The 14242-nt window shown below is 41.1% G+C and overlaps 2 protein-coding genes across 10 annotated transcripts in view; one reads left to right on the forward strand and one right to left on the reverse strand.

The window, feature by feature from the left end:
- Window positions 1–9975, forward strand: part of camk2d1 (calcium/calmodulin-dependent protein kinase (CaM kinase) II delta 1) — a 93299-nt gene extending 83324 nt beyond the window's left edge. For 8 of the 9 annotated variants that reach the window (XM_071926591.2, XM_071926629.2, XM_078291817.1 and 5 more), the window contains 4 exons: window positions 5697–5772; window positions 5922–6016; window positions 6620–6853; window positions 7572–9975. In XM_071926591.2, the coding sequence (XP_071782692.1) occupies window positions 5697–5772; window positions 5922–6016; window positions 6620–6852 (404 nt within the window). In that variant the 3' untranslated portion in view covers window position 6853; window positions 7572–9975. The remainder of the gene's footprint in view (window positions 1–5696; window positions 5773–5921; window positions 6017–6619; window positions 6854–7571) is intronic. The other variant, XM_078291814.1, reaches the window with a different exon arrangement.
- A 2830-nt stretch (window positions 9976–12805) lies between these two features.
- ank2b (ankyrin 2b, neuronal) overlaps window positions 12806–14242 on the reverse strand; it is a 116949-nt gene continuing 115512 nt past the window's right edge. The window contains exons 52-53 of the mRNA XM_078281767.1: window positions 13884–13975; window positions 12806–13067 (exon numbers count right to left, since the gene is read on the reverse strand). Coding sequence (XP_078137893.1) covers window positions 12806–13067; window positions 13884–13975 — 354 coding nt within the window. The remainder of the gene's footprint in view (window positions 13068–13883; window positions 13976–14242) is intronic.

Raw genomic sequence — 14242 nt, forward strand, 5'->3', positions numbered from 1 at the left:
AAGTAGATTTATTGATTTTGACTCAAGTAACAATCCTTTTTTATTCAAAATGGGCTAAATAAGCAAAAAATTAGCAGGAGGTTCACATACTTTTTGCAATCACACATAATCAACAACCTCTCTGTGACAAGAAGCAACCAAGTTTATAGGAGAACATTTTGAAAATGCTACATGTTGCACCTTTTTTGAAGTTGAGATTTTTCCAAAATATTTAATAAGGTAATGGACTAACCATTTAATATTTTGCTTATCTGTGAGGCCCATGCTCTTTCACATCATCACCTCTTGCCTCAGGAAAGGATCACCTTGCATGTTATTACTCCTCATATTATTCATCTGTCCACCTTTTGAAAATTTTCACATGATCTGTCCAAACTGATTTGTTCTCAGCCGTCGGAACAGTTGAGGGCTTGGAACAAATTGTCATTTTCTGCATGTTTGTCATTTATTTGTTTATTTTTTTCTTTTCTCCATTTCATTTTTCTATCACTTCTGTCACCTTCAATATACCCATCCACACTCCCATCCTTCCATCCAATCATCCTTCCATCCGTCCATTCATTTTATTTCACCCATACCCCGTCACTTCCCCATCCCAGCACGCGCTTCCTCCCCCCGTCCCGAAATCTACCACCTTAAGCGCTCGGAGTCTTACCACTCCGCCCCTTGCCGCCCTTCCTCCTGCTCCTCCTCATCATCCTCCTCCTCCTCTTCTTCCTCCTCCTGCTGCTGGTACTCTCCTAGTGTTTGGCCCAGTGGCGAGGAGTGCTGCCAGTACATCCAGCGGGCACTGGTCGTTGCCTACCCGCTCCTCATCTTCACTTCTTCCTTTCTGGTCTTTCTCTCCGCCCATCCCACCACTTGCCACTGCGGCCCCCATCACACCCACACCCAGGGCCCCGGCCCCCACCTCGGGGTGCCCCCGCCCAGCCTGGGCCCCGGCGATTCCCAGTGTAAGTCCCGGTTCCCAGTGCTTTGGGAAGAAGCTCCCTCTGATATCACGAAAGAAAGTCGCAAGTGTAGCAGTAGATTGGTCTTCCCTCGGTTACAGTGGCTGGTGGAAATGCACTTTTATGATCATACTTATTTCTATAGACATATTAATTAGTTAATGCACCTTTATGAGAGTTTTACATTTGATCCTTATAATTATATGCTACATACTTATTACTATATACACTCATTACTATTAATTAGTAATAAATGCACTTTTATGATAGATTTACGTTTGATACTATTTTAATTATACTCTACACCTATGTACAAGTATATACACCTATATATTACCTATTACATCAAGTATGTATTATTACATCATATTTATGATTACATTTATTATAGTCTGTCATTACAGTGTCAAAGGAACATGATCAGCTTTCAAACATGATTTTAGCTCTACACCATAGACAAGGCTGCCTTAATCAATCCCCAAGTTCTTTAAAAGTCTGTCAGCTCATCAGATTCCCTTTCTGAAACGTGCAATGTTCTGGAAAAACCTCTGTTTTAAGTTCATGTAGCATTAAAATAAAAGAGATCTCTGTGGGACTAGTCTGTCTAAGTCCAGCTGAACCACACCTCTCAGCGCAGGGGGCCGCTGTCTTCTAGCGCCCCCCGCAGGTCAGAAGCTGTCATGACGCCTCTTGCTTCTAATAAGGGGAATGAACTGATCAGGAACGATGGGGTGTTCGTGTGGCGGTTGATGGGGAATTCAACCTTGTAGAGGCCAAGGAAAGCGTTTGTCGACTCTGGACTGCATCAGTAGGGAGGCAGTTTTATTGTCTGCAGATTCTTTACTGACATTAGTGAAGCTGAGACACTGACACTCGCTTGTTGTAATAGGCATTTTATTTAGTTTATTTTAGTTTATTTTTCCTGATTGGATTTATTTGGACAGTTCTCTCTGTGTGTGTAAGGGGGAACTAACAAATTCGAATTACTTTCGAAAGCTTTGAGTAGCATTTTTGTGCCCTTGTACTTTTTTTTTTTAGCACTTTTGTCAGACACTTTTCCTTTTACTTAAGTATGTCTAGACTGAAGCGTTACACAAAAACTGGCCAATCAATAAATGATGACTGAGGGAAACAAGGTAAAGTCAGTGGTTGTCATCAGATCCAAACCCATGGCCTTGGCCTGTTTAGATTTACAGTTCTGGAAACGCTGAGAATTTATGCACTTTATTAGCTAAAGTTTTTTAATATAAAATATCTTGTCTGAACTCTGTCCTCTAATCCTTTTTGAATTGCACGGAAAATATCGAATTCAAATATCATCAATTATGTCCATTTTTAAGCAGGTATTTTTTACTTTTACACAAAGATTTTCACACCAGTAATTTTACTCCTAGTCAAGTACAATTCCAGGAAAGTCTTCTACATGAGTAGCTTTTGGTACTGTGTGTGTGTGTGTGTGTGTGTGTGTGTGTGTGTGTGTGTGTGTGTGTGTGTGTGTGTGTGTGTGTGTGTGTGTCCGTCCTCATGTGAACCCTCCTCTCCTCAGGCAGTGACAGAAGCAGGTTCTGCGCTTTGTTTCATTCAGCCAGACAGACCTGTCACTGCCAAGGGTCTGTTTCTCTGCTTGGTGTCTTTTTATTTGTCACCATCTCCAGTGCAATGTGTGTCTGTGTGTGTGTGTGTGTGACTGTGTGTGTGTATCTATAAGAGTGGATGCGTGCCAATCCTCCATCTTCCTGTCCACGCTCTAATGAAAGACCCCAGAGGGAGAGACTATTGTACAGTTGACAAAGGCGCACACTGTCTGTCTCAATAGGGGTTATTTCCACTCTACAAATACCACAATACAATATTCCACTGGCAGCGGACGAGAAAGAGCGACACCAGCTTTTCATACTGAGTGGCACTGATATTCCTTGAGAGGAGAAAAATGGTAAACAGCATCAAGCAATTTACCGCTCAACTCACAAAAAATCATGTCGACTGCCTCAAAAGTGACATTGATCTACCGTGGACTGTTAAGCCACTGTCAGGCAAAATAGTTTTTTTTTCTCTGTCAGAAGTGCTTTCAGAGAGACAGGCAAAGTGGAGCACTTATGCAAAAAGGATTTGCTGAGGCTCAGAGGGTAAATAGACAGAGAGAGCAAGGTCTGTGTTTGGTGTGTCAACATTAGGGGTCGACCGATATGGGTCTCTGAAGGCTTATTCTGATACTTTAGGATTTAAATTGCTGATGGCTTATATCTTGTTTACTACAACTACTACTACTACTACTACTGCTACTACTGCTGCTGCTACTACTACTGCTACTACTACTACTACTGCTACTACTGCTGCTGCTACTACTACTACTGCTACTACTACTACTACTGCTACTACTACTACTACTGCTACTACTGCTGCTGCTACTACTACTACTACTACTGCTACTACTACTACTACTACTAGTACTGCTACTACTGCTACTACTACTACTACTACTGCTACTACTGCTACTACTACTACTAGTAGTAGTACTGCTACTACTGCTGCTGCTACTACTACTACTACTGCTGCTGCTACTACTGCTACTACTACTACTGCTGCTGCTACTACTGCTACTACTACTACTACATTACCACTACTATTACTACTGCTACTACTACTGCTACTACTGCTGCTGCTACTACTGCTACTACTACATTACCACTACTATTACTACTGCTACTACTACTACTACTACTACTGCTACTACTGCTGCTGCAACTGCTACTACTGCTACTACTGCTGCTGCTACTACTACATTACCACTACTATTACTACTGCTACTACTACTACTACTACTACTGCTACTACTGCTACTACTACTACTACATTACCACTACTATTACTACTGCTACTACTGCTGTTGCTGCTGCTGCTGCAACTGCTACTACTGCTACTACTGCTGCTGCTACTACTGCTACTACTACTTCTACTACTGCTGCTGCTTCTGCTGCTGCTACTGCTGCTACTAGTACTACTACTAGTACTATTACTACTAGTACTACTACTACCATTACCACTACTATTACTACTGCTATTACCACTACTACTGCTACTGCTACTACTACTACTTATTCTAGTACTGTACTTTTGGTTGTTTACGTTGTTTGACCTGAGCCTCGCCCTAAGCATTTCATTGTACAGATAACTCTGCGTTTCTGCACATTTGACAATAAAGAACTTGAACTACTACTACTACTACTACTACTACTACTGCTACCAATACTACCATTACTACTACTACTACTACTACTACTGCTGCTACTGCTACTACCAATACTATCATACTATCATACTACTACTACTACTACTGCTGCTACTGCTACTACCAATACTATCATACTATCATACTACTACTACTACTACTACTGCTACTGCTACTTCCATTACCACTACTCCTACTTCTACTACCACCAATACCACTACTATTACTACTTGCTACTATTACTACTACTACTATTGGTACTGCTACTGCAACTACTACTACTACTATTGTTACTACTTCTACTGCTACAGCTGCTACTACTAATAATAATAAAACATATTCATCCATACATGTTTGGAATCCAGTCTGATTCTAATACAAGAATTTGTATTAGAATCAGTTTAGGTTAAGGTCTTCCCATAGACATCCAGTGTAGTATTGATCAATTCTACAATTAATATACAATCAAACTGCATCATATCCATCATATCAGAGGTGAACCACACTGACGGACCAGATCCCATTTTTCATAGATGTCCAATATTGGCCCCATGTATCTGCAAACAGATATATCTGTCTAACCCTAGTCACCATTTCTAGGTTCATGCGGTTTGCACCCAATGTGGACATTTCTTTGCAAATAGCAAAGGACACTTTTAGACTAAAACTGCCCTTAGTGTTTTAGCTGTGTCAGGCTTTCTAAAACAATGAGCCAATCAGAGGAAGGTATGGTGTTTTTTCTATCTTGTCAGTATCTGTATAGCGTCTGCTCAGCTTTAAGCCTGCCTGACTGAAGCTGCAGATGGCAGTTTACTCTGAAGCGAGGAAGGGGAATTTGCCAGTGAACATGTTTCGCCTGTCAGCCGTTTGCTTTTTGTTTGTGGCGTCACTGGGAAGAGGCAGTGGCCTTGTTAGCATCCAGTTAGCTGGCAATTCCAGTGGAGATCAAGCTATTGAAGGTAAAAAAATAAGAGATGGAATGACAACATTGCTGTGTGTTTGCATTAATATCACCCAGGAAGATGAAAGAGTATTGGTGTATGTGTGCGAACAACATTTTCATCATTGCATCAAGTCCACCAACATACAGTATCTTCACACTGCTACCATTTCCATACAAGAAATGTCAGTACACAACTCTTTATTCTTTTGCGTTCATTGTTTCCTAGCTCACCTACTTAGCACGAAAGGTAATTTTTATGTTGTGACACGGTTCCAGCTGGAACCCTAGCAGTCATTCCTCAGTTCCGTTCTTGTGTGAGAGTGTATTTCATGTGTGTGTTTGTCGGTATCTTGTGAACCTCGCTCCCTCCGTCTCCTGATGTTGTGACTTTGGGTCGGTGTTGAGCTCTTGTTCCACGTTGGTCCACTCTTTACCTTTCTCTGTGGTTTTGATCGTCTTGTCACAGGTGCTGTCGCTTTCTGTGTACCCAAATCTAATATTGTTAATTTTCTTATCTCTCTCTCTCTCTCTCTCTCTCTCCTTCTCTCTCTCTCTCTCTCTCTCTCTCTCTCAGCTCGTAAGCAGGAGATCATTAAAGTCACTGAGCAGCTGATCGAGGCCATCAACAACGGGGATTTTGAGGCTTACACGTTAGTTCAATTGCTTCCTTTACTCGTACCTAACTCTTCTGGGCGTAACTGCTCATGCAAAGTAGACCCATCTGTCAGAGTTGTGTGTATAATACCATATGTACTAACCTTTCCTGTAATGTTCTGTACTTTGTGGTGTGTTGTTTCAGGAAGATCTGTGATCCCGGCCTCACATCTTTTGAGCCTGAGGCCTTGGGCAACCTGGTGGAGGGCACCGACTTCCACCGCTTCTACTTTGAGAATGGTAAAAAAATAACTTGCATGCTGTTTTTAAATGTCAAATGCCAGTTACAACATCTCTTTTTGCTTAGACTAAAGCATCAAATAGTTATGTAGAATATATAAATTTGTGTGGATTAGGATTTTAACAGGGTTGAGCTCAATACTCAAAAAAGGAATAATGTAATCATTAATCGTTACTCATTTTAAAAGTAATAATATTGCTTTACTTATTAGTCCCTAAAAGGAGTAATTCCTGTTATCACTTTTCCGTCACACTCACAAAATTGGCGTTTTCATCCTTTTTTATCTTCTAAAATCAGACGATGATGTCCGATGTTCTTGTCATAATTTTATTTGAAAAAATCTAAGTAGAGGCAATACTTCCACCCAGAGAAAGTCAACTTTTGTACCATTTCTCATCCAAGTAGAGGGAATACTTCAAATACTTCCAATACTGAAAGTGAAATAGTATTTTGTTACACTGCTTGCTACTGGTAAATATCATAAATATACCCAATACTGGTCTTTAATAAGGGGTTCCTACAGTTTATAGCTCTTGTACTGTGCAATTCTACTGTTTCCGCTCCCTAACCCTCCTCCATTCTCTTTCCCCTTCCTCCCGCAGCTCTGTCCAAGGGGAAGCAGCCCATCCACACCATCCTGCTCAACCCGCACGTGCACCTGATCGGCGACGAGGCGGCCTGCATCGCCTACATCCGCCTCACGCAGTACATCGATGGCAGCGGCATGCCGCGCACCATGCAGTCGGAGGAGACCCGCATCTGGCACCGCCGCGACGGCAAGTGGCAGAACATCCATTTCCACCGCTCCGGCTCACCCACCGTGCCCGCCAAGTAAGGTGACTCCTCCCCCTCGCTTTCCCTTTCTCTCCTCCGCCTCGCCTGGTTTCCCTCTCCGAAGCTTCTTTCGTTCTTCAGCGGAGCTTCGGAGTCCTGCTTCGGTTTCCCCCGGTGGCTTTAAAGATCTGGTAGCTCCGGATCTTCCCTTTTCCTACTATTTCCTTTATTGATATGGACTGATTGGATGATTGGATGATGTGTTGTGTTTTTTATCCCATGATGATGTATGTATGGAATTTGTATCCTGTGCTGCTGTTTGTGCTGTTTTCATGTACTGTTTTTATGTCAAAGACACAAATTTCCCTTCAGGGACAGTAAAAAATATGTAAAAATAAGTATCTTTACCAGCTTTTTGCCATTATGCCCTACTAGTAGAAGATATAGTATTATATTAGATTAAATGAAACTTTATTGATCCCCAAGGAGAAATCAGGTCATTGCAACAGCAAATAATAATAGGATAGACAAAAAGACAAAGACAAAAAACATAATGTATTTCATTTATAAAGCACTTTTCATTTAAAATCTCAATACTACAGGAAAAAAGAAATGATACAAACTAAAATATTAAAATAATAAAAAATATGCAATACAATACAATATGTACAGTATATAACAAAGGATAATATATTAGAATATGAAAACATGATTCTATGTATATTTTCTGTGAATGTTCTAATGATCAATCAACATGTGATTGTTCTATCTCTTTTTCAGTTGAGAGGACAACCTTTGACCCCTGCAGATACCCTCCAGCCTACAGCAGTCAGCTGACCACAAACCCCCGCCTACCAAGTGTCCATCAAGTCCCTCAGCCAATCCTTGTCCATCGCTAGAAGTCCGCCCTCTCAGAGTGTTGTTTACATATCGTCGCTGCTGGACTGAAGATTATTGTAAATGTTGAGGAGAAAAAAAACAAAAAAAGGAGAGAGAAAACGTCATTGACGATATCATTTTCTAGTGAGAATGTGTGGTGTTCTGTTCACAGCCTCATTATGGGATATTAACATCTGCAGCATGTTTTATTTGACTTTTTTTAGATATGTTTTAAGTATAAATGGTTTTCAAAAGAGCCTTTCTATCTGTACCACCCGGCTCTAGGAGAACTACCGTATTTCCTCTAATATTGGCCCAGGCCTTTATTTACCTCAACTGCAGAGGGTACCAGGCCTTTATTGGAAGCAGGCTTATATTAGAGACAGGCCTTTATTTCTAATTCCCTCTGTTTGATAAGTATATTTGCTCATATTTTAGTACGAAGCCTCCTTGTTTTCTGATCTGCTTCTGTTGGGTAGCCGTTTTTTTGTTACCGCAATGCATTACGATAATTACAGTAATTGATGACGGCATGCTCCAGAGACTTCCGCCGGCCGAGCCATCTTGTGGCACTTGTACGTTACTACAAACTACAGTTACATTATATAACAGGCACCAGGAGTTTAACACCGTTGTTTTTTCCCCGGCCTGTATTTGGGGCCGGCCTTTATTTGTTCGTGTCGACCACGGCCCCGGCCATTATCGGAGATCCGGCTTTTAATTGACTACCGGCCACTATTAGAGGAAATACGGTAATCGATTTTTGAATGGGCTGCTGAACCAGTATGTGAAACCTTCCAGTCGTCATGTAGTGACAGTTTTTCGTTTTAATCTTACAAAGAGGACTCATCAGCTATTGTGATGTTTTGCCTTTTTGGCACAATGACCAATATATCACATATCTTCTGTTTTGTTTTTTTGTTTTGTTTTTTAAAATGTCTTTTATCTTTTCAGAATTGCCGTCTATAAATACTAGACACACGCTTGCTTTCGTTTCGGTGATGTATAGATTTTTGGTGATTGACGTAAATTGCTATATCCTCGCTTAATCTTGGGAGTATCCATTTGAACTGAGTTGGCGAATTTTACTAATCTTGTTTGCAGTCGGCACTAAGTATAGGCATTTTAACTACGTGTGTATGTGTAAAAAGGGAAACGGAAAACCATATATGTAAACACATATGTTTTCGCTCTCACGTCTGTGTTTGCCTCCATCATCGCAGAAAAGGGGAAAAGTCTCTTACGATAGAATGTAAACTATAGATATATTGTATACATATAATACTTCAAGGCCATTCTATGACTCTTGGAACGCTTTTAAAGTCAAATCATATTTTCATAAGGAAGTAATTATGTGAATTTTATCGGTTGTTCTATTTTTTGTTTTGTTTACTTTTTATATCGTGATATTGATGCAGTAGGTCGTCCCTCCAGTTCCTCGTTATTATTCCTTTCAGTTTTTCCATGTGGATCGAACTGGAGCTTAACCCAGTGCAATGGTCTTCTAGCCCATGGACCCAAGATCCCATTAGACCTTTGGTTGAGTCTTTACCGACCATTTACAACCCTTATGTCACACTAGACTGGCTTACATCCATGTACGACGACGACACCATGTTTTACACTGTAGAAGACGAAATGTTGAATCATGAGATAAACACTGAAATGAATGCCAATTCAGCTGAAACGTTGGGTTCAGGAAGTAAATTTCCCATTCATTTTCCCCATAGGGAATTGGATTGGTAGCCATAACATTTTAACGGTGTAAGGTCGACTTACCATCAGCTATCAGATTGTGAAATGACATCTGTCCATCTGATTTCAACTTTGTTGTAAAGAAATAGTTTTATTCCTGCGTTCCTTGTGAAATACTACACTGCACACAAAGCTTTAGCGAGTTTCCACCAATGAGAGACATCACTGTTACTCATTTTCCAAAATGTCTATGGAGAAAATTAATGGGAAATTTACTTAGCCTCTGAAAAAGGAGGCGGCCACGTTTCACTTCTATGATAAAGTTGCACTGCGTCACTGACAATGATGTTTAACGGTTAAGTTTGTATTCAAGACGTCAAGTTTTTTTTTTGCACGGTGTATTTGGCAATGAGGTCACCTTAATTCTTTCCAAAAAAAAAAAAATGTTGTTGTTATGTTTCGTTAAATCATATTCCCCCGCCACTTTAGATTTATCTTTCTAAGACGCGTTGAAATTCCCGATGGTACACTGGTGTATAATGTCGCCATGATGAGAGAAGACTGATGTATGTTTAAGAAATATTGAATAAAATGTGTGATTTATGCCAAATGTCTTGGCTTTTCTCGTCAATGCTCTGAGCTGAACCTTCTGATCTACTCTACGTTGGCTCAATTCTGAATTGCTGTTCATATTTGATTTGAGATGAGTTAGCCTACCAAGGTAGCTAGCATTACAGTCACTTACCTCTGAGTTTGTGAGTTTTTTGTCCATAAAAAGCAATGGCACTGGTCCTTTCATAAACATCACATTCCTAGTAAATCCAAATGTTTCTTGAATCCAGTTCTGAAGCTAGCAGGCTGCTGTCTGACAGACTACGGGCAACTCATTACCTATGCATACAGACGACAGGCAGCATTCATTCAAATGAGAAACTCTCGCTAAAGTGAGAGTTTCTCAAAGGGCATTAGTCAAATTTCCACGTTATTGACAGTTATAACATTTTGGGTATCTCGGCCTTAGGAGTCCCTTGACTCATGAGAATGAGTCTGAATTTTTAACATGACACTTTCAGATAGTACACATTGAGTTATGCAAGCTGTCACTGATTGATGACATACTGTAGGACAGACAGGTCTGTCCTCATTTGCAGTAGTGTTATCAAACTAGAATTTGTCGATTCGCCTCCATTTGCTAGCTTCGTTTACTTCTTTGAGCTGTCCTGCAAAAAACGTCTATTTCGAAAGAATGACAGTCACTTCATCCACATTTGACACATGTACAATTTTATTTTCTGCCATGTACACACTGCAGCTGCTATGCCTTGTTAGCGTTTCAGTTTTTTTCTTTTTAGTAATAATTTGATAACTAATACATGCCCGCATAGATATTTGTACTGTAAATATGTATATATTGTTATCACCATGGAAACAAGATGCTCATTTATCAAATCAATGGCAATTTTTTGACATTTCTTTTATTCTCGCATTTGTATCACACTCAAAGTAAATGGCAACGTGAGGATCATATTGTTACATAGATAAAGTCTGTACTGTAAATAACACCAAAGATATTTTGTCAGGCCATGCCAGAGTCTGATTTGATTTCTGTACTGAGCTGTGAAACCGCTCCTAGTGAACCAGAACTCAAATCAAACCCTGTTTGTGTACAATGGCAAGTTATCGGTCAAAAAAAAAAAAAAATGTTCTCAGTTCCCTCTCATTTGTCATTACTTATATCTTCAGAACACATTCAAACACACACCCAAACATACACACACCGCTCTCAGCTTCAAACGCTGGAGCATAGAAGGACCACAAATGGACGGCAATAAATAAATAAGAAATTAAAAAGGAAATATTGATAATATTCTGCTGCTGAATCGCTCTCGAAAGTCAGCTGAAGTCATTCTAAGCCTTGGCTGGAAATTTTGGATGATGATGAGTCAGTCCTTTGAGATTATCGAGACTTGTGTGATGCCAGCGATAACAAGAAAAAGTCAAAATCAACAACAGCAATTCAATCAGATCATCTGTACCATTCCCACATTTACAATCTTAACAGGCTTGATCAAAGACATATGATCATATGAGTACCACTGTTTGGGGTGAGTGGGGGGGGAAAGTGCAACAGCACATGTGAAGGTTGAGGGTGAAGCTAGAAGTGAACCTATAGGCGTTGTGGACCAAGAGTACAACAGGATAAGTGCTCATTCTGCACATCAAAAAAAATGACAAAATCATAACAGAGAACATTCCTCATCACTACTTTCTTTCGCAAATGAGAGGCTGCAATGCCAGTGAGGACACTACACGCTACAACACACACACGCACACACACTCATGTATGTATATACACACACACACCGGTGGCAGCTTCCGTGACGCGCTGCTCAGAATAAAATGTGAATACACGACACACGTTAAAAAGACAGACACATATGAACAAAAAAAAACAGGCATTTACATCATGGAGGACAAAGACAAGAGGTGTGATCACAAAGCCCAAAACTACACTCGCTTCAAAATGTGGAGCTAACGTTGTAAACAGAACAGTCGTGAAGAGGGACGCAGGCCAGTGTATGGCTGTAAATGGCGGTTTCCAGTTACACCAACTGTGAGCTTCTGTGAATCCTAAGGAGTCGGTGATGAAAGATTTACACGCATTCACTCCTCTCATCGGCATCTTCCCAAACCTCTGACATCTGTTTCTATTTTCTATGTAACATTAATCTCATCTTTATTGTGGCCATTTGCGAACGTAAACCTTCTGATCGGTGCATGTACGTGTACAGCAGGTTTAGGTGGGCTAATGTATTAAATGCTTTGAATTTTTTTTTTATTTTTTTTTACGTTTCCCAGTCCAAGCGTGACTTTTCGTCTCCCCTGTTATGTACAAATGTTTACAATCGTCCTTCGAGAAGAGGCCAGTGCACGAGGTGAACGTCCAAGATGCCCCTCAACTTTTGATCCGCCTTCGCGTTCGTTGCGTTGTACCTTAATCGTACCGCAGCAGCCAAAACAGACTAGAAAACAACAACAACAACGACGACAAAAAAAAAGGATAACACCAAAAAACATCTACGGTCATAAGTCACCCGACAAAAAAAAAAGAAAAAAAAGAGGGTCGCTATCTTTGGTCACAAAATGAGCGAAAGAAACAACGATGTCCAAAGGAAGAAAAAGTGTTAAAGCACAAGAATATTGTTCCGTTATTTGCCACAGAGAGGGGGGGAGGGGGGGGGAAATCAAACAAAAAACAAACAAAACAAAAAAAACAAATCCAGTGAGCATCGAGGATGACGAGGGGTCCGACGATAACGAAATCGGAAAACGTTGCGGTCCGGGGGGAAGTTTACGTCACCGTAGGCTTCGGTGTGCGGCAGCAAGAAGGTGGGCGTAGGGCAAGGATCAACGGGGACAAGTCAGTAAGAAGCAGCCGCTCACTCAAAGCTCTCCTCCTCCTCCTTTTCATCTCCTTCCTCCTCCTCTTTCTCCTCCTCCTCCTCCTCCTCCTCCCCCTCCTCTTCTTCTTCCTCCTGGCCCTCTTTGCAGTAGCGTTGGAGCAGTAGGTGCAGGTGCTGCTGAAGTGCGTCGGGCTGCAGGGCCTCAGGGGTGTCGTCCAGCCGCTCCAGGTGCACATGCTTCCCCTGGGCGTCCCTCACCACAGTCCTCTTCTGGGTTCGCGACTTACGCATCTTGGTTCTGCGTAGAGGAGGGACAGATGGAGAGAGAGACCGAGAGGAGGAGGGAGCCGCAAAGAACAGTTATCCTGTATCTGAGCGAATTCTGATCTGGTCGTAAATGATTGGCTGCGTTTACATGCACGGAGCGACCCGGCTATTGACCTTATTCACACGGCAGCCATTTTGAACACTCGGTTGGGAAACTCTACCCGGAAGATTGCCATATATATATAAAACTAGTGTTACTTCAACACATAAGTGAGGACTTCAGATAGACGTAACTTTTATCAATTTAGCTAGCTTGAATTTAGTAGGGAAGTTAGTAGCTACTAGCTAGCTACCCAGGCTAGACAATGGTAGCTAGCAATAATGGGCCAAATATATTAAAATGTGAACCTATATCTCTGGATTCTTGAGATCCATTTGATTGTAATGTGTTTTTCAGTGGGGAATCTGTGACATGATAAATGTTAGCATCTTGGTACACATGTTACCCAGGTTATTCTTACCAAGTAATGACATCAGCATGTGTTGACCCCAAAACCAGGTTACTAGAATAACTAGAATTCTCTGTGCAAGTAAACGCAGCCGTTGTTTTGACCATTTAACCCAAACCATGCACCGTAGCCCACATTTCATATCCCAAAAGTAAAGAACAACCCTATATTAGCTACTTACCCTGCAAAGTACAAACCAAAATTAGAATAAAAGGTTAAGAGTTGGATAGAATCACACCATGCTTCCATGTAAATTTCTAGGACACAAGTAAATGTCCACTAAATAAACAAGCATGTCTTTGGGGTCGTATCATGACACTCCCATGCTGTAGTCCAACCTTTTAACCACAGAACCGTCGTCCTGCACAACCTCTTTCTCTACTAAATGAGGCAGGAGGATTTTCCCAAAGCCTCCAGCATAACTCAATGCCTGGAGGGGAAAGAACGAGGGAGGAGAAGAAGGAGAGAAGGATCAGAAGGAAGGAAGAGGAAGTACAAACACTAGAGACCTGGTTTAAAAACAACTTGCCCATCAGTAGTTATCGACAGGTGATTAAAACAATATCATAGCATATATTGTAACCATTCTTAAAGGAATACATGCTCTAGTGCTACATGCTAACACTTTAGCGTACACTATGTGGAGTGATAGCAGGCCACTAGCATTATCGAAAGAAAGAAGGTTGACCTTTTAGTA

The sequence above is a fragment of the Centroberyx gerrardi genome, chromosome 23 (genome assembly GCF_048128805.1).
Source record: "Centroberyx gerrardi isolate f3 chromosome 23, fCenGer3.hap1.cur.20231027, whole genome shotgun sequence".
NCBI lineage: Eukaryota > Metazoa > Chordata > Actinopteri > Beryciformes > Berycidae > Centroberyx > Centroberyx gerrardi.